This window comes from Condylura cristata, unplaced genomic scaffold, assembly GCF_000260355.1.
Source record: "Condylura cristata isolate star-nosed mole 26May11 unplaced genomic scaffold, ConCri1.0 scaffold00031, whole genome shotgun sequence".
In the NCBI taxonomy this organism is placed as follows: Eukaryota; Metazoa; Chordata; class Mammalia; order Eulipotyphla; family Talpidae; genus Condylura; species Condylura cristata.
The window spans coordinates 25282408-25302592 of NW_004567132.1; the positions used below are offsets into that span (position 1 = coordinate 25282408).

At 41.8% G+C, this 20185-nt stretch overlaps 2 protein-coding genes across 2 annotated transcripts in view; one reads left to right on the forward strand and one right to left on the reverse strand.

Moving 5' to 3' along the window:
• Positions 1-11243, forward strand: part of RMND5A (required for meiotic nuclear division 5 homolog A (S. cerevisiae)) — a 65208-nt gene extending 53965 nt beyond the window's left edge. Inside the window, exons 7-9 of the mRNA XM_004691612.2 lie at positions 2924-3026; positions 4793-4947; positions 6692-11243. Coding sequence (XP_004691669.1) covers positions 2924-3026; positions 4793-4947; positions 6692-6755 — 322 coding nt within the window. The 3' untranslated portion in view covers positions 6756-11243. The remainder of the gene's footprint in view (positions 1-2923; positions 3027-4792; positions 4948-6691) is intronic.
• Positions 11244-17651: 6408 nt separating this feature from the next.
• The window catches only part of CD8A (CD8a molecule), a 4798-nt gene continuing 2264 nt past the window's right edge, over positions 17652-20185 (reverse strand). Inside the window, exon 6 of the mRNA XM_004691383.1 lies at positions 17652-17700. Coding sequence (XP_004691440.1) covers positions 17652-17700 — 49 coding nt within the window. The remainder of the gene's footprint in view (positions 17701-20185) is intronic.

Sequence of the window (20185 nt, forward strand, 5' to 3'; positions counted from 1 at the left end):
CTTCCCTTCCCACCCCCCCGTTTTTGATCCCATTCCCCACTCTGCCCCCACAGAATGTCTCTGGTATATGGTTGTTCATTATTTTTGTTATTTTCTCACCTGGTCCATTATACTCCTGCTATGAGTGAAACCATCCGGTATTTTTCTTTCTCTTTCTGGCTTATCTCACTAAGCATGATCTTTTCCAGCTCCATCCAAGTTGCTGCAAAAGACATTTGTTTCTCTTTTTTGGTTGCTGAGTAATATTCCATTGTATATATGTACCACATCTTTCTAATCCAGTCATCTACTTTTGGGCATTTGGGCTGCTTCCATGTTTTTCCAATTGTAAATAAAGCAGCAATAAACATGGGGGTACAAGTATCTTTTTCAATCAGTGTTTTTGTGTCTTTTGGATAGATACCTAGGAGTGGGATTGCTGGGTCGTAGGGAAGCTCCATGTTTAGCAGTTTGAGGAACCTCCAAACAGTTTTCCATAGTGGTTGTACTATTTTGCATTCCCACCAGCAATGCAGGAGAGTTCCTTTTTCTCCACATCCTCGCCAACAATTGTTGTTGCTAGTTGTTTGAAGATGTGCCATTCTCACTGGGGTGAGGTGGTATCTCATTGTGGTTTTAATTTGCATCTCCCTTATTACGAGTGATGTTGAACATTTTTTCATATGCCTGTTGGCCATCTGCATTTCCACTTTGGAGAAGTGTCTTTTTAGCTCTACTGCCCATTTTTTGATGGAGTTGTTTACTTGATTTTTGTTGAGTTTCATCAGTTCTCCGTATATTTTTGTGATCAGTCCTTTATCGCTACTTTTGTGGCAGGCAAGGTCTTTTAAGGTTAGAGTTAACCTACTTTTGTTAATCCTTAGTTGAAGCCATTATGTTCATCTCTGACATCCTTTCTAAATGCCACCTCTGTCACAGAGGCTGGGCCTTCTGGGAAGAACAGTGCCTCTCCCCTCCAAATTCCCCCAATTTTTTTTTGCTCAAGATCTACCAGCGAGGCAGGGTTGGGGAAGTGAACCTGTTTTATTTTTTCACCATCACAAACTTGCTGTTTAAGAGTGTTAGTTTAAGATGCTCTTGATGAAACATTAAAAGTGATTAATATTTTTTAAAGATTGATTTATTTATGCATACAGAACTGGGGTACAGACCAAAGGTGCAGGGATGGTGAGAGGATTCACCACACACAGAGCGGGGAGCAGAACAGGCAGATCGACGAAGTACACTGCTGAGTGGAGCAGCGAATGGATCAGGAGAGGTCGGCCATGCCATGTGGGTCACCTCTGGGGCAGGCAGGACTCAAACTTATGCTGAAGTGGCTTTAGCTTCTTAGTGCTGTGCTTTACCCCGCTGTGCCACCAGGGAGGGCCCAAAAGTGACTAATTTTTTATTAAATTTGAAGACACAACTTCAAAATTCTGTGTGACAAAAGAGGATATTTGCATAAAGCACTTTCTGGAGGAAAAAAACATATATGTTGAACTGTGGGCTAGTAATAGTTTTGTTTTTCTTCATGGAATTCACTAAAGGACGAATTAAAATTATTCACAGTTAATTTTTTGATGAACATTTTTTCAAGTGAATGAAAGGACTTATGAAACCAAGGAAGTAACTGACAGTATCTTTTGCCATGATGTTAAAATTAGAGCTTTAAACTAAATTTTGAAAAATTTGTATCCACCACTGAGCTTGACAGATTCCTAATACTTAAAAGAATTCTTTGATGGGATTGGTATGATAATAATAAATTTTATTATTTTCAGCATTATGAAGTGTGTTAATCTGATTTAATTCAGTATGATCTTACAAAAATCATGCTTGAATATTAAGAAAGTACAAGATAGACTACTGGGTGTTAATGTAGCAGGGCATAAAGAAAAATCAATGGTAAGGATTCAGATTCCACTTTGTCCCTAACCTTTTAACTCTACTCTTCGACATGTTATGACATTAAAGAAAACTATTGCAATTTCTGAAAGGATAATGAAGCAGTTATATTTGTGGGAGTCTAAAATATTTTCATTTACTTCAACAAACACATCAAAACAGGTTGAGTGTAGAGCAAGATGGAAGAATCCAGCTGTCTTTATTAAGCCAGGCATTGAAGAGATTTGTGAAAGTGTAAAACAGTGCCACTTCTGTAAACACTGTTATTTATTTATTTATTTATTTGGAAAACAGTTATTTTTGTAATGATAACTTACGATAAAATTAATACTATTTTTAAATCACTTAGTATTTTAAAGTTTTGATTTCTAATACAATAAATAATGATAGCTGTAACTCACAAAAAAAAAAAACAAATGCTCTTTGAGGGTCTTATTCAAGCATGTAAAAGGTCTGAAACCAAATATATATGAATCTATTTTAAGAAGATAACTTTTTTTAAGTTCTTTTGTTCTTTTAATTCCTTAAGTGTTTTTAATTCCCGCTGTGTGACAGACATTGTGTGGGCTACACAGATGAATCAGGTACAGTCGGCATTTCCATATGGTGTTCCATCTGAAGATAGGGGATACCATTAACCTATGGTGGGTGGAAATTGATATGTAGGAAGTTTATTGTTCATCCCTAGTAGAAGCATGAAAGCAGCAAGATTAGACAAAGGGAAAAGTTGGACTCTGATGCAGTCTCCATTTAGCTCACCCCTGAGATGCTCTGGAGCTATGATGGGAGTGAGTTGTCCCAAACTGGGGTAACAGGGCTGGACTTTTGTGACCTCACGTGGAGCACTCATCAGGTATGGACCTGGTTAGGTGGCTTTCTTCATCTAGGATAGTCCTGAAGAGGGACTCAGCTGAGAGTTGTCTGCCAGCACTTCCAGATGTGAGAGTGTATAGAGGCTAGGACCTTCTGCACAGAGTCTAGAGGAATTGGCATTTCCCAGGACCGAGTCTGACACTTTCCTCTTTTGCTCTCCCAGTTTCTCAGCAGGTTGTGTGGCTCTGCCAGCTCTAATTAATATTAAAGCTGTCATTGAACAGAGGCAGTGCACTGGAGTTTGGAACCAGAAAGATGAATTACCCGTGAGTTGCATTTTCTCTTGATTATTTACTTTTCCTGCCTTCTTCTTTAGAAGAAAGTAATAGTTAAGATTTTTTAAAGGCCTCTCATCTATTAAACTAGGAAGCATTATTGAAGCCAACTGACAGAAGATACTTTTATGTATATGTGCATATACAGCAATAAAAATGAGTTGGTATATTTTGGAGGCACTGCAGGAGTTCTATTAAAATTCTGATTTAGAGAGGCAGTTAAAGTTAAAGAAGGAAAATGTCAAAAGTAGAGAGGGTGGAATATGCTACATAACATGCGTGTGCTCTTTAGTGCAAGTGACAAAGCCCTCATACTATAGTAGATTCTATCCAGTGAGTCAGCTTATTTGGTTTGTCATTTTTGAGATTATGGTTTATGTTGGTTATATTTTTATAATACTAATTAAGTACATGGCTATTCAGTAAAGATCATCCCTTTGGTACCTGCAGCCATCTTTGGCCCTCTGCAACACTGTCCACTGCCATCGTGCAGGAAGGGAGTCATGGTTTGAAACATCAGATCCAGTCACTTGCCAGCTCTACAGCTTCTCTAAGTAATAGTTGTTCATTTCTAAAATAGGGGCCATCATGAGACAACTGAGGGCTAGTGATAACATAGGTGTGCTCAAAACAATCAGGGACACATAGCAGGTCCTCAAGTTTTGATAGTAGTTATGATATGAGAGACAAAGGTGTATATGTTCCCACCAGGTCTCTGAGTTAGGCACTAAACCTTGCATGAAATTATTCTGTAAACAGTTATATCAGCGGCCCAGAAGGCCTAAAATATAATCTGACATCTTGCCGCTTTTCTGCCACACCTGTTTATGGGTTTATTTGCATTTACCTTGTTCTCCCAACTGTCGGTTGGTTGCCCCAGCTTCTTTTCAGAGCTCTGCTTTGATTAAAGGCACAGGTGCACTCCTAGTCCTGCATGTGGTCAGGACATGAGCAGCACCCTGGCTTGACTGCTGAGGCAGGTGCCTGCAAGAATCTGGTAGTTCCCCGTCATGTTCTAAGTGTCTTCAACACTTGTATGCTAGAGCAGAGCACACTGCTCTGGGAAGCCTGTGTGGCAGGGTAATAAAGCAGTTGGAGGGGTGTACTATTGATGTTTTCTCAGGATTATTTGTTACACTTCTGTCAACTTTTTTGAAAGAGTCTGGGTAAAAGACTTATGGCAATAACTATTTTACATTTAGAAGGAAAGAAAACAGAACTGACATTTTATGAAACCCCTGTCCTTTGCTAGCTGACTTCAGCGCTAGATGATTTCACAGGTTGTGTTTGTCCTTATTAATACAGTAGCAGGTACAGATTGTGACAAGTCCTGCAGGAACTTAAAACCCTTATTTCAGGTGATTTCTCTAGGCCATTACACACAAAACATGGGCAACCCCATTAAGTCTGTTTAAAGTAATTGTTACCCTGAATCTTGTCACCTAGCTAAGTGTGCTGCAAAACAAAACTTCAGCATCTTATTGACTACACTTAGATTTATCCTGACTAGTTTTCAAGTGTGGTTGACGTCCAGAACTTAGCCTTGTTTTTGAGACTCTCAGACATACAATTTGGTTTGAAAAATAATGTTAAGTAATTTTGAGGGCTAATTTAGAATTACAGAGTAATACTTTGAATCTTATGCTTGGAAGATTATATTCAGATGAGTACATAAGTATTCTTTACTGCATAATACATACTGACATGTGGATGGTTTTCTGAAATACAGTTTGAGCCTGTTTACTTTCTTTTAACAGATTGAAGTGGACCTTGGCAAAAAGTGCTGGTATCACTCTATATTTGCCTGTCCTATTCTTCGTCAGCAAACCACAGATAACAATCCACCCATGAAACTGGTCTGTGGTCATATCATATCAAGAGATGCCCTGAATAAAATGTTTAATGGTAGCAAGTAAGTGCCTTGTTTTTTAAATTTTAATAAAAGCTTTTTTCTTTTGGATCTTAGTGGGAGGATAAGAAGTAACAAAGACAATAAGTAAATATAGCCAGAATAATTAGATTCCTTAATTATTCATTTGGCATAGTGGGTGGTATCTCATCTTTTGTTAGTAACTTATTTGTCATCTTTTTTTTTTTTAAAGATTTATTTATTTATTCATATAGAACTGGGGTACAGGCCAGAGATGTGGAAGGTGAGAGGATTCACCAGAGACAGAGTGGGGAGCAGAGCAGGCAGATTGATGAAGTACACTGCTGAGGGGAGCAGCAGGCGGGTCAGGAGAGGTCTGCCTCGCCATGTGGATCTCCTCCGGGGCAGGAAGGGATTGAACTCATGCGGAAGTGGCCCAAGCTTCTTAGTGCAGTGTTTTAACCCGCTGTGCCACCAGGGAGGGCCTATTTGTCATCCTTTTAAGTGACTTATTCATGAATTTGGTGACTAGATTTATAAATATGATCTTCTGTTCTTTAATTTTTTGGTTATGTGATGTATTGTTCTTCCTCTCCTCCTTTTACACAAAAGGTAGCATAATATTCTGTATACTATTCTGAGCTCTGTTTTTTTCACTTAGTAATGTCTTGGAGACATTTTTTGTGTTATAAAAAGAGCCTTCAATCTTTTTGAAAACGCAGAGTATTCTATCATATGGAAATATGGTAATTTAACCAGTTCCCTGCATTACTTTTGTTAATGCTGTTAAATTAAAAGTAAAGTTTGGCCCTCCCTGGTGGCGCAGTGGGTGGCACAGCACAAATAAGCTTAAACCACTTCCGCATGAGTTCGATCCCCACCTGCCCCAGAGGTGACCACATGGTGTGCCAAACCTCTCCTGACCCTCCCGCTACTCCCCTCAGCAGTGTTCTTCATCAATCTGCCTGTTCTGTTCCCCGCTCTGTCTCTGGTGAAGCCTCTCACCGCCCCTGAGCCTCTGGCCTGTACCCCAGTTCTGTATGCACAAATAAATCTTTTTTTTTTAAAAAAAAGTAAAGTTCAACTGTGTTTAAGTTGCTATATGTGGTATGTAAATTCCTGTACTTGAATTGCTAATTCAAAGGGGTATATACATTTATAATTTTTAAAGATAATGAGCCCAACTTTTCAAAAACAGTCTAAGAAGCCTATGTGTTTTTCATTGGTATGTATTTCGACCCTCTATGGTAAAGAAGGATGTGGCATATAACAAAGCCATGGCTGCTGTTCACAGGCCATGCTTCTGGTTGTGTAGGTTGGTGTGAATGGAAGCCTAACCTTGACCTTGGTTCTGGCCATGCTGACTTTGTGTGTTACTGCATTCTTCCTAGGCTACATGCCTCTTCGGTTCAGCAACTAACACATTTGTTGCACTTAAGTGGGTGGTGGGATCCATATATTTGAACTCTATTTAGAGAGAGGTGCAGTCTAAACCTTGGAGAAGGAAAAATGGATTTATTTTGTGAAACCATAAAAGCAATTTTCAGAAAAGTTGTCAGTTTTCACTGATTTGGGCTTGGGCTTGTTCATTTGGCTTGAATGGTATTTATAACCCTTCAGATCTTGGCTGTTACATTAAGGGAAAGCATAGCTAAGCCTCAAAGCAAAATGCAAATGTCTATTTCTATGTGTATGTGTAACTGTTGAAGACACTCTAACTAGATGAAAATTGAATGCTCACCACTGATCTTGTTCCTTGATTCAGTGTTTTTTTCCTTGCCTTTAGATTAAAATGTCCATACTGTCCAATGGAACAAAGCCCAGGAGACGCCAAGCAGATATTTTTCTGAAGAAATAACTAGCAATTTGTAAGTGAAAACTGAATTGTGGCCGCATTTCAGAAGAGAATGTTCCATTTAATGCAGCTAACCAAGGACTCCCGTGTTGATATAAGCTAATGCTCCAGAAACTTTGCCAACATTTTAGTGTACACTGAGGGGAGTGCTCGAGATGAATATTATCATAGGGCTTTATTATATTCTTGGTCTTCATTTCTGATCAAGTAAATACACCAGCAGTTGTCATTCAATGCAGGTTTTTGTACTTAATTATATGGTGATTTTTTTACTTTTTAAGAGCAGAAACCGAAATTGACCTACCTGCCATGTGTTTAATATTTCTCCTGCTTTTACTTTTGTCATTTTCTTAATAATTGTAAGCCTTGAGAATGTTTGTGGAAAAGTTTTATTTCCTGTTATGTATGCATAATTAAATGAAAATTCTTCAGAAAAAGTTTGAAAAATTGAATTGTGGTTATAAACTAACTTGTATTTTTTTTTTTTGCTTAAGAGAGAAAGCTGTGCTAGATTCCAAAATTTGCTTTTTGATGTTTTCCTCTGCTCCAGTGCTCACCGAGAAGTCAGCAGACCTGCACTTGAGCCCTGCTTGTAGCCCCCATGGGCTCCCTGTTTGAAATTCCATCCTTACTTTAGCAGGTTGCTGTGAGAAGTCTTCTGCCAAAACAGAGCGGAAGGAGTACTATTTCTGATTTGCTTTTATTGCCAAGGGGTGCTCTTTAAAAAAGTGTGTTCAATAAAATGAAATTCTAAAGTTAGAAGTGTTCTTAAGTTGATACTTGCTTTCTTGGTTTTAGTAGCCCTATTCTTTGCAATCTGCCTTTAGGACTTGGCTATTTATTGCATTTGTATATCATTGCAGACACAGTGTTGTGTGTGTGTGTATGTATATGTGCACCAGCATCAAACATTGTGTATCTGGGAGGGAAGAAGCATGTTCCAGTCCTAAAATGCAGTTACCAGACTCATCACTTTAAATCCTTAAAGTTAGAAGCTAGCAAATTTTCTGTCACGCAGAATATGTTTATTGCTGTTTTTGTATTTGAATAGTACACTGTTTAATGCCTCTCTTCTGCAAAGTGTGTCATCTCATTGACTGTGAATCTGTATATTACTCTAATGGATACAGATAATGAATGATTTTTTTCTCTTGTGAGGAATCTTCATTTAATGCACTGTCCAGAAATAGCCATGTGTGAGAGTCTTTCTCTGTATGATGAACTACATGGAAAAGACTTCTGTCAACATAAATTTGACTTAAACTCATGAAGTTACTTCATTATGGAAAGAATGTTATGTGGAAATCACCAAATACTTCACAACTTCAGTCATCTGACATGGAGCGCGATATCAGTATAGGAAAACTTCCATGAGACTATGAAAAAAGAAGAAAACACAGAAGCAGAATGTGACACTTCACATTGTAAAATAAGATTGACTTGGGTTTGGTGGAAGGGAGATAATAGTTCCAGTTTTAAGTTAATTGGAGACTGGCAGTGTTTGCAGTAGTATATGATCTTGGATGGTTTATCCAGAAATGTTTACTTGTGAGAGCTTGAGATTTGTTTGTAAAGGAAAGTGTTTCCTCAGTGAAAACCTGCTGGATTGCAGTGTGTGGAGTCAGGCTTGTATCTAGGGCTTCTGTGCATACTGTAGTTTAGCCAGGAGCTGTGATTGGCCTGGTCAGAATGCTCGCTTTATGCAGCCTCAGTCTTGGCCTCACAGTGAGTTTTGCTGTAAGTCTCTGCTTTCCTGTTGGAAATCTCTGTGAAGTTTCCCCTCTCTCTACTAAAGCAGTTGAAGAAAGAGAGCAAGAGAAACTCCTTGGACTCCAAAATGAAAATAGAGAATTCCAGGCAATACTCTGAGGAAATAAAATTGGTTTATTATATTTTTCTTTAGAATTAAAATCCAGAGTATTATCATTTTTAAAAATGTTTTCTTGATAGGCCAGACTTAACTTTATTCACAACTTAGTCCCACCTTCCCACCCCAAACACCTACACAATATTTAGGCTTCACACAAAGTTCAAATAATCGAGACATTGTGCTGGAGGCTGGGGTGAATATTTTTGGTGGCCAGACCCTTCACAGAGTTGGCTCAGCCACTAGCTAGAGCCCTGCTTTTCCCTAGTGTCGGGAATCCTGTGAGTTTTCTGTGCAACACAAGAAACTTCAAAAGAACATGCTTTAACTGAAGCATTTAATTTTATAGCCTCCTGTATAAGGTCCACCTGACTAGGTTAGGGACCAAAACCTTGAAACTCTTACTAGTCTGACAACTTAGCGTGAAAACAATGTCTTACGACCTTTCAGTGCATAAACTTAAAATTCTTTGGTGACTAAATATGAAGGCGAGGTGAATTAGCAGAAGCCGGACCTTAACCAAAGATGCTGAAATACAAACGTGCTGCCCTTCGTATTCTAGAAACTCCTCCACTAAAGGCTTTAGGAACGCCTCGCCACTGAGGCTGTGTGTCAGCACTGCAGGAAGTGTCTTTCTCCCCCCCCCCACCCCCCTCACAGAGGGTCGTGATAGGCCAAGGTTTTTTACAGTCAAACTTATAATAGTGATATACATTGAAACCAGTTCAGAGTGGTTTCCTAGGAGCCATTTCCATGTATCAGTTGTGGACAAAGGCCATGGAACTATGCGAAACCAATAAAACCTTACTATAAGATTCTGATTTAGCCAGAGCATCTGTGCTTGCAAGCACAATCTGAAGTGCAGTGGCTAAGGTTGTCTTTGATCTTTTTTCTCTTCTGTGTAATCATCACAGATGCCATTGCTGTTTTAGTGTTTGATTCTATGAGACTTGTAATACATAAATGAACGGGTATTGGTGCCTCTTGATTTAAAAAATTTGAAGCAAAGAGCCACCTCATATTCATAGGGTGTGTGAGTATTTTGTGAGTGTATGAGCATTTAATTGAAAAAAGAAAGTAAATCTTGTGTTTGGGTTTTCTGTAGCAGCTGATTTATACAGAGACACTAAAACCCATACCAGATTCTGTGGGAAAAGAGGATCCTTTTTTTCTTTCCAGGTAGTCCCACAGATTATGCAGTTAAAATTCAGTATTCTTTCTACTGTGAGTTTTTTTTTTCCAACCCAGTGGTTAGAGCCTTTAGGAGAATAGATACTGCAGAAACCAAGAGTTCTTGGTTGTCCTCACAAGACACGCTGCTGGTAGACGTTGTTACCCTACTGGTTTTCCAGTTCAACCTCTGGTTAAGTGGACTGGCCGGCATGCTAGTCAGACTGCTTAGTCAGCAGACTCAGGTTATTTTCAGGGAAGGCATGGAGACAAGGTTTGGTTAATTCCATCACTAGGATGTGTAAGATGAAGACACAACCAAAATATCTTTCATTACTTAATGTACATTATCTTTGGTAAGACTAGAATAATGTGGTCCTGAGGAAATACGTGCAAGGAACACTGAAGGTTTTGGCGCATCATATGCCTGTCCCGCTGTGGCAGGTTTTATGTGGTACAATAGTGTTTACCTTAAGCAGGTAAAAACTTAAACTTTTTATTGAACTATAATTGAATAGAAACCAAAAATAGAATGACAAATGTATTTTAATAGCAGATGAGGCAATTAGTTTTAGAGTTTTCCACTGTTGATTTTACTTCAAGACAGAGGTAGAGAAAACAAAGTTTTGTTTTCAAAAGCTTTCCCACTAGTTTTAAGCTGTAGTGAGCATATGCTTCATTTACTTCTTCCAAAGAGGCAAGAGCAGCTGGAATTAGCTTATAGCACATGCTTCATTTCATGTTAAGGGGTGAGGACCTACGCTCTATTTTAGCAGTCACTTCATGTTCTCTGGCAAGGCAGATGTGGGATTCACTAGGTATTTAGTGCCTGATTTTTTCTTTGGGGAGGGGTAGGAGTGAATGTATGGGGATGGGAGGGAAGCAGGAGAAGAAAATGGGCGTGAGTGAGTGTGCATGTGTCTCAGATTCACCATTTCTCCCACCTGTGTATAGCAAGCACAGGTATTTAATGTATTTTGCTCATGACTGCAGTGTGCATGTAGTATTTTTCTCTGTTTTCTAAACCTAACACTAAATGGATTCATCAGATCATCTTGTTCAGATGGCTCAGGATTGTATTTCTTTTGCTTACCCTGTGCGCTTGGGTTCTATAGTATTTCTATAATTATGTAACAAGACTAGTGTTGCACTGTAATCTATCATATAGAGCTATATGTATGGAAAATTTTGATCAGTTTTTTTAAGAAATGTATCCTGTTTGCAAAGGCACAATAAAGTTGCATCTTATAGACTATAGGCAATAATGCTAACAATAAACCTTATTTAACACAAACCATATTCTCTGTTCATTTGACTTTGGAAAAAAAATCTAGTATATCCAGTAGTTTCAGGGATTTCGTTTTAACGTAAAACATTATGCTATATTTAATTTATAAATTTCAGACTGCTATAATAGAATTTTGAATAATTAAGATGCTTTGTTAATGTGTGTATTCTTATGTAAAACACATGGCTTCTCCTGTGTATATTTTTAAAAATTAAAGAAATGCACATTTAAAAAGTACTTTGTGGAACTAGTCTGTGTAAATGTGACAAGTGACAGGTATGAGGGGGAGGGAATATGGAGGTGTCGATTGTGAGAAGAGAACATTGCTGCCGGTGTTTGCTAAGGATCTGCACAAAGCGTTTCCGAAAAGATTGTCACCTGTTTCTATGCCACTAGCAGTGTGAGAACAGGTCGGTTGACACTGTCCCTCGTTTCTGCTGGCGGTTGCAGACTCCTGTAGTCTCCTGTCCATCCTATGGGTGGCTGGGGCCCTGCCCTGTTTTCTGAGCAGAGTGATATGTGACTGGGAAGGGAAAGCCCAGAACTGCTCTACCAGGCTGCTGCTGGAGTAGGGCTTGAGTCGCATACTCTGCACTGCCAGGCAGGAACAGACACTGAATTGTCTGCTCTGCGTGAGGACCTACAGTGGTAGGTAGACAGCAGTCATCTGTGCTGCTTTTGTGTATTTTTTAGAGGGTGTTTCAGGTTATATTTTACATTCTAAAATTTATATTTGCATTTTGAACATTTCCTACCTGTGGAAACCAGTGGGAGTCCCACCCAGTGACGTGTGTGACTAGTCCCTGCTCTAGACAAGGCCTGGTGGGGTAGGCCTGAGTCCTTGCCACATCTCCCTAACGTATTTGGGACTCTGTAGGATTCTTGTTTTCGGCAGCCTTGGAACCACCTGCGAGCAGAGGACAAATGCTGGATCTCAAGCCTTAGCCCAGCCTCCTGAGCTGCAACCTCGATGCCTGGGACATCACCGGCTTTCCCTGCGGGTGCCTCCTGGATACTCGCTGTTGATGAAGTGTCCTCCCACTTCGGTGTGGCAGATGGGAGTCACATGTACTGAAGAAAATTTACCCCTTTCCTTGGTGACTAAGACCTGAGTCATTGGGCAGAGTTAAATTTAGCGTGGTTGAAACTTTCTTTAGTATAGCTATTTTTAAAGTCAGTGTTTCCTCAATCGCCCAGGTAGTTGAGGGAATACTGTATTTGCAACATAGCAAAATGCATCTTTCGCCTTCTCAACAAAACAGGGAAGAACGAACACCAAAAATGTAAGACGATGCATTTTTACAGTGACAGACTGAAAATGAGTATTTAGACAAAACAGTAGTTTGGTGCTCCCCACCCACTAAGGAAACAATGAAAGCCGTATCCTGGCAAACAAATCTTACTTTCCAGAAGGTGTGCTTTCCTCTTTTTTTCCTGACATCCAGTCAAACTTCATAACCTTGTATACACATTTATAGTTCTGAAGCAAAGATTGCAAAACCTTTGTTGCCAATGTACATGCATTTCTGTTTCTCATTTAATGTTCAAGCCTACGTTGAATTCATGGTCTGCTAATGAGTTAAGATGCACAGTCTAAACCTTGCATTTAAGACAAAGATGGAGCGACCTGTTCAGACCTAAGTACTGGAGAAGGGTGGGGAGGAAGAGAGAGACGTTCAGTTGTGTACTTAAAAGCCTACTCTCCCAACAGTGGGATGCGAGAGGAGGGGGTCAGGCAACAGCCAGCAAGGCTGGTACAGTAGGGAATTCAGGGTACCCACAGTATTTGTAGGGGCAGGACTTGGTCTCAAATCTCAGGACAAGATAATCTAAATGAAAAATGTAATGAAAAGACATACAGCAAGATGTTTTGTCCCACAAAGTCATTGCTCTTTTTAGGGAAACACTATTCTTGTCTCAAGGGATGGGCTTCCTTGGTGTAGTGTTTTGACATGTATTCCCATCTCTGTTGTCCACGCAGACTCCTAACCACCAAACTCCTTTCTGACGCTGGTCTCCTATACGGAGTGTGTTGTATAATGTTCTGCCAATTCCCGGTCAGGACTGGGCTTTTAACTTCGTTGGAAGCTGCTTCCAGCTATTCTGCAGGTGCTGCCATTCAAATGGACTTTGATGTCATTTCTCCTCTAAAGCAAAAAATGCCACTTAAAAGGAAATGGAGTTTGTCAACATTCAAGACACTTCTGTGGCTTTCCCTTTCTTCACTGAGTAGGAATCCAATTAAATTTCCCTTTCATTCTTAAGTACAAGACTGTTATTTTTGATTAGTGAACGAATCAGCCCTGAAGAAAAGTTATGTGGGATATTGGTACATTGTCATGAAAACTTTCAGAGGCAGCTCAGGAAACGTGCTAGGAGCTTGTCTGCCTGAGAGCACTAGTTCACGGCATATGTATGCAGTAGGCTTTGGGGTTTCTGTGATGCTTTCATGTCAAACACCCAGCCTCCCCATCTTTCTGTTCTGCTGTGTTAACATGCCTTAGTTTCACTTCTTTTTCCAATCATAACCATTCCAGGCAGCCCTGCACTGGAGCGCTACACTGTGCAGCCAAGCCAAGCCATGGCCATGTCAGTGCAAGTTTAATCCCTGCCCCGGAAGTGACCCACACAGCACGGCAGACCTCTCCTGTTTTGCCCGCTGCTCCCCACAGCAGTGTAATTCAGGCACTCTGCCTATTCTCCCCACCTCTGCCTCTGGTGAATCCTCACCGCTCTGGCACCTCTGGCCTGTACCCCAGTTCTGTATGAATAAATAAAATCTTTTTAAAAATTAAAGACAGGCTAAAATATTCAATAAAGCAGAGCTTTTGAAAGTCTGGGCTTAGACTTTGGTTCAGATTCCAGCCCCACCAGAATCTAGTGTGGTGGGCAATTGATAGAAACTTCCTTATGCTTTTATCTCTTCATCCGGAACATAGAACAATAGTTTCGATTTCATAGTTTTGATGAGGCCTAAGTCAACTACCTGGTCTGTAGGGAGTGCTAAATAACTGGCAGCCATTACTCTATTGTGTCAATAAAATGTAAGATAAATGACATCTGCAGATCATTATCAGCGAAGAGGTAATGGAAAGAGATGTTGGGGATTGGTGTGGGATGAGGAAGACGGGTGGGATGAACTTTTCAGTAGGGTCTGACATGACCAAATGTGTTTCCTACTCTGCTGGCCTCCACCTGCTCTGTGGATGGTGAAACTTTTTTGTGCACAAGATGGACATAACAGCTGCCAACCACAGCAAGATGGTGGCACTGAGGATGCTGGGCTAAGGGGAGCTCAGAGGACAGAGCAGAGGCTGGGGAGCTGAGGTCCCTGGGTCTACCTAACGGCCTACCTTTTTGAGAGTAGAAATGGGAAGGCTGAAACACAGAGTCATTCTGAGTATAACTTTTACAAAGTGGTTTTTAAAAATTCAGCACAAGGTCATTTTTTCAGCATTAATTTATTGTTTTCTTACTGAGCTACTGAAATGCTAATGTAGCACTTAGAAAACACATAGGACTCATCCTGCCCAGTAGCCTTTTATGCAACAACTACTACTACTCCCGTTTTACAAGTGTTGGAGACTGAGGTAGCTAGGCATGTGTGTACTCAGAGAACACAGTTAATGAAGGAGCAGAGCTGGGAAGTGAGTTTCAGCACCCCTGCATTGGGCCCCTTTGCTGGAGAAACACCGCTTTTAGGAGCAAGTGTACCTGTCTGGAGGTCAGGACACTGTGCAGAGAAGGTTTTGCACACAGGCCCAAGGGCAAGAGGGAGGGGACAGCCTCTGACTGGTAGGAAGGGAGACCCCGACCACTGGTTGAACAGTCCCAGAGGATTTCTGAGATTCTAGGCGGGCTTGCATAAAATAAGAGCAGTTGAACAGCTAGGGGAAAGAGAGAACACATTTGTCTTTTTTTCTCTCACCAATAGGCTATGGTTTTGCTAAATGAATATTAAGTGAAATCACAATGGGGCGGCATCTAGCCAGCTGATAACCAAGTTCACAACTTAGTAGAGAACTTATTTCTCTGCTCTTTGTTCCTTGGGGTCCAAAACTGTTAGGAGCATCTTCCACCTGGGATGAGTTAGAAAGACATTGCTTCAAAAGGGAGATTAGCCAATGAAATGCTACTGTTGGACTCGAGGCTGCCAGCATTGAACTGCTGGGTGCTCCATCCCCACACGTGGAACAAACAGTTGCATGTCTGCCGTGGCACGGTGGGAATGGAAAGTCACAGCTCGCCTTCACCTGCTTCAGATTGGTGTTCTCCTTTCTCCCCCTCCTGAGAGCCAGCACAAGGATACTTCCTCCTACAGTGATGTTTTTAATCTCCAAATTATTGTTCATTTTATTTGTGGTAAATGAAATTCTCTTTTTGGGGGGTGTGAAATGATCAGTAAATATTTCACCGTCTCTGAAGCCTCCCCAAGGGAGCTCCTTAGCTTCTCCCCTCTGAGCTGCAGGTGGAAAAGAAAATGCCACCCATGACCGAATGCCCTCTGCTGTCTCCCCCTGACGGCGGCTCTTGGGCATTGACTCTCCATGGCCATCCTCACGAGTCTCTCCCGTGGGGGGCAAGGGGCCCATAGCAGAATACTCTTCCTCACGCTTTCAGGGAATCCAGAAGCAGCTTAAAGCCCAGGCCGTGTTTCCGCTGAAGGCTGCAGAGCCTGTCATGGCCTGGAGCTAGGCGTCAGACCTGGGGTATCCCTACTTCTGGTCAGCAGGACAGTGTCAGAGGAGGGGGTGAGAGCTAAATTGGCTCTCATGGTAAATTTCTCGTGTTTCATTTCTCCTTTCTCTTGTCTGGAACGCTTATCCTTTTGCTTTCTGTTCTATAAAATTATCTTGGTTTTTGAAAATTAAGGATGTGGAATGTCCTCCCAGAGGTTAAGGGAAATTCTCTTTTTTGACCTGGTGTTAGTTATGTGAGCCTGTTCTTGTGTGAGATCTTGGGGTCATACCCTTAGAATTTGTGCATTTCTGCTATGTATATTTTACCTCAACAAGAATGAAGATTTCACGATTTACTATGAGAGGACTTATCATTTCATCTATTACCAAGAAAACAAAAGAAATAATGCAAGAACAGGCTAACCTATTTTAGCTGGAGTGAAAAATGGGGAGTCTGAGCAGGAAGTAGGAGCTGATCCAATAATTTTATTTATTCTAAAGAATTCTCATATGTTACTATAATGTGGAAAAATTGGAAATGCTGGGTTATAGTTAAATAAGTGATAACACCACCAAAAATGAAATGATTATTTTGCCACTAACAAGTTTCTTATAAATGTTTATTAAAGTCACTTGTAAAAGCAAAGTGCAATGCCATTTTTAAAAAAAAAACAAAGTATATATTTTACACATACGTCTAGAAAATAACAGGAAGAATGTTACTAACAATGGGTTATACCTGAGGTGAAGAATTATGGCTGATTCTTATTTTCTTGTGCTTTTTAAATTTTTTTCCCAGTGAGTTTGCATATCTCTACAACACTCTAAGACAGGAAACACACATGCAGGTCAGCAGTTCAGGTTCTCAGCCTCCTCATCTGCTAGTTGAGAGGAGGCCAGGAGTTGCCTGGTAGCTTGCTAACAACTCTGTCTTTCCAAACCGTAAACAGTCATCCAGGAACATGCTCAAACATGGCATCTCAGGTTTAGAGCCTCAAAAGGGACTCCACTCAGTTTTACTGATGCTCAGAGCACATTGGTAGAGGGTGGCATCTTCTTTTTCACATGGGCACCTCTGCAGTGGGAGGGCTGGGAGAGCAACCTTGTCCACTGAGGGGTTCCACAGACATTTCTTTCTGAGGTGGGATGATTCCTTTTCCAGGAGTTAGCTCACCCATTCCACTTTGTTTGAGGAATTCCTGCTACCTATATAATTTTACGCTTGATTCTCAAAAAGTGTGATACTATTTGGTTTACATTACAGAACTTTGGGAAAGGCAGAAGTTCTCTTGCCTATTACATCCCCTCAGGGCGCCAAGCACAGACAAGGCTTATCATGGGTGTTGTAGGAGAGGCTTGTCATCTGTGGTATGAGACACAGACACAGCCCCCCAAGAGGCCTCTGTGAGAAAGATCTGAAAGAGGCTTCTGTGAGAGAGATCTGAAAGGTGTGGAGGATCCCCCTCCCCCAGCCTTGCTGTGACCCCAATTAAGCTGCTCCCCAGAGCTGGGCCACAGTCTCTTTTGCAAAATGGATGGGGTAGAGGTTTGGATCGAGTGGGTGCCGAGGCCCCCTCTAGCTCTAGCAGTATTGTTCTGAGAACATGGCTTGCGGTCACCCACCTTCACCCCACTAGGGGTGCACAACGGAATTTTAACCTTGTGGTGTACTGTAGACATTGTATAGTCTTGGTTTGTGTCAATTAAAGGAAACATTTAAAGAAAAAGTAGTCTTCCCACCCCACCCCATGAAAATAATAATAACGGGAATGAATACTTATGGAGGGAGGACGGGAACACTGGAAAGCAAGGATGGTTGCTCTCCTCGAAAGGAGAGTTCTCAGGTTGAAGTCTTGTAGTGGCTGTGGCATGGGGCCCGTCGCCATGTTAGACATATCTCTCAGGACTGATCTTGTTTCCCTGTCTGAGTTGGGGCCTGAAAAAGAGGTAGGCAACCATCACTGCAGCAAGGGGTCATGCCCGGCACCACAGCGTCCATCCAAGCCCATCCTCACCCCCAATCTCCCAGTCTGGAGGGTTTGTCCCTGGGGTGCCAGTATGGGGCTGGGTGAGTGACCTCAGCAGGCTTCCAAGTACGTTACTTGTACCATCTTATTAATCCTCCAGCAACCCGAGGGGTAGACACTGAAATGAGAGTTTAGAGGACATCTCCAAGGTTAACTAGGTGACCAAGTAACCATCTGAAGCCAGTTCATCTAGCTTCTTGGGAAGTTTGTCAAGGTCCCCGTGAGGTGGAGAGGAGGCTGAACACTGGAATTATCAGTTGACCTGATTCTCAGCCCCAGGGGAGGATCACAGGAGAAGGGGAGGATGTGAGCAAACCACCACCAGCCAAGAAGATCTACTTTATCGAGAAGTGTCTCTAACAACCTAAATTTGATGTTACACGAAAACCGCGTGCTAACACAGCCCTGTACTCTCACCTTCTGAATGTGCTAGTTCATCACGAGCTGGACTGTGGTCCAGCTAGCTCCACACACTGTCCACCAGAACCCCTCTGTTGAATCTGCCCTTGGCCATCACTTCTGCTAACTCTTGGCTGAGGCACCCTTACGTGAGTTTAACCTACAGAGTTTTGTATTTCAGGGAGGATTCTCGTTTAAAAATGAGGATTTTCAGTGAAGATAAGGGATGATTCTCATCCCCAAATTTCCCACTGCACCTCTTTCAAAAAGCTAAAAATCCTGTGTTTAAAGAATCTTTATCACCCCCCTCCCCTGTCGTATAGCACCTGTACTAGAGGCATTGGAACGTTTTTATATTTCTATTGTTAGAAATAATGATGTATATGATAATGAATTTGGATTCCTGAAGAAAATATCAAGGGCTGTGAAATATCAAGAGCTTCTTACTACAAACCCTTGGCATAAGGTTTGAGATATTTTCATTGACTGAAAGGAACTAGTGAACAGAGTTGGTCATCCCTAACACCCCGCCCCCACTCGCCCTACCCCATCCTAGGAGGGACCCTGCTCTCCGCTACTTGGCCAAGTCGCTAAATGTCCTCAGCTTCAGTTTTCTCATCTGTTAATTGGTGGTCACAGTAAATTTAAAGTCACTGCTTTAAAGGTTGTTATGAAACTTGACATAACACACACAGACACACTCACACATGGCAGTAGCCATCGCTGCCGTGGTCTCCACAAGAGCATGAGGTCACCAAGGACCCAGCAGGTGAGAGAAAGCCGTGGACGCACGCAGGCGCCTGACCAAGGTCTCGCGGGACATGACCCAGGAGGTGTGCGGCTTTGCCCCCTAAGAGCGGCCCACCATGGAGCCTCCCGAGGTCTCCAAGGACAAGGGGGAATCAAGTTCACCAAGAAGAGGGTTGGAACACACGTTCATGCCAAAAAGAAGAGAAAGCAGTTGAGCCAATATAGACCAGACTCTTTCCCCTCCATTTGTATACATAAAATCTTTTCAGGAAAAAAATGTATATGGCAAGTAACTGGCACTCTGCAGGCTTTCAGCAAAGGGTGGTGCTTACTGCTGGTAATCTGGTAGCCTCCGTCTGTACCTCCCTGGGTGGGTTTTCTGATCTCAGAGCCGGTGACCTATGACATGGCCCATGGTGTCTACCACGGCGTTACTGTGAGGATTAGAACTCCTGAGTGTGAACCCACATTAGTGTGGGGCTAAAACGGGACTGTTAGAGGTGAACATCTAACAAGGCTAGATTCTCTGTGACTAACACAGAGAGGAGATTGAGGATGTTGTGTCTCTTCCCTTTTTGACCCCTGATCCATCAGGATGTATTTTTCCAGAACCATCATAGGCTGGATTGCATGAGGAGTTACTAGTGCTACCTGTTCCTGCCTCTGGCTCCCTTTCTTCCACTCTGCTTCTGGGCAGCAGTTCAAGGCCCTGTGTTGATTCAAGGAACTGAGGAAAAGCCATTACTTTTTAGGTGGTAAAAGATTGTCTTTCTAAACCAAACAGAAAAAAAAATTCTCTTAAGAAAACATCAAAACCCTGGCCCTCCCTGGTGGCGCAGTAGGCTAAAGCACAGCACTAAGAAGCTAAAGCCACTTCAGCATGAGTTCGATCCCCGCCTGCCCGGAGGTGACCACATGGCATGGCAGACCTCTCCTGACCCGCCTGCTGCTCCCCTCAGCAGTGTACTCTGTCAGTCTGCCTGTTCTACTCCCCACTCTGTGTCTGGTGAATCCTCTCACCCTCCCCATCTCTGGTCTTTACCCCAGCTCTGTATGAATAAATAAATAAATCTTTAAAAAAAGAAAGAAAGAAAGAAAGAAAGAAAACATCAAAACCCAGCTGGAATCATCCAGATAAGAGAGACCTCAGGTCTTTTGAGGAGCTACAATTAATTGGGGTAATCCATCCATTTTCTCCACATGGGCAGCCTTCCTATTCTCTTTATTCAGGCCTCATGCTGACTT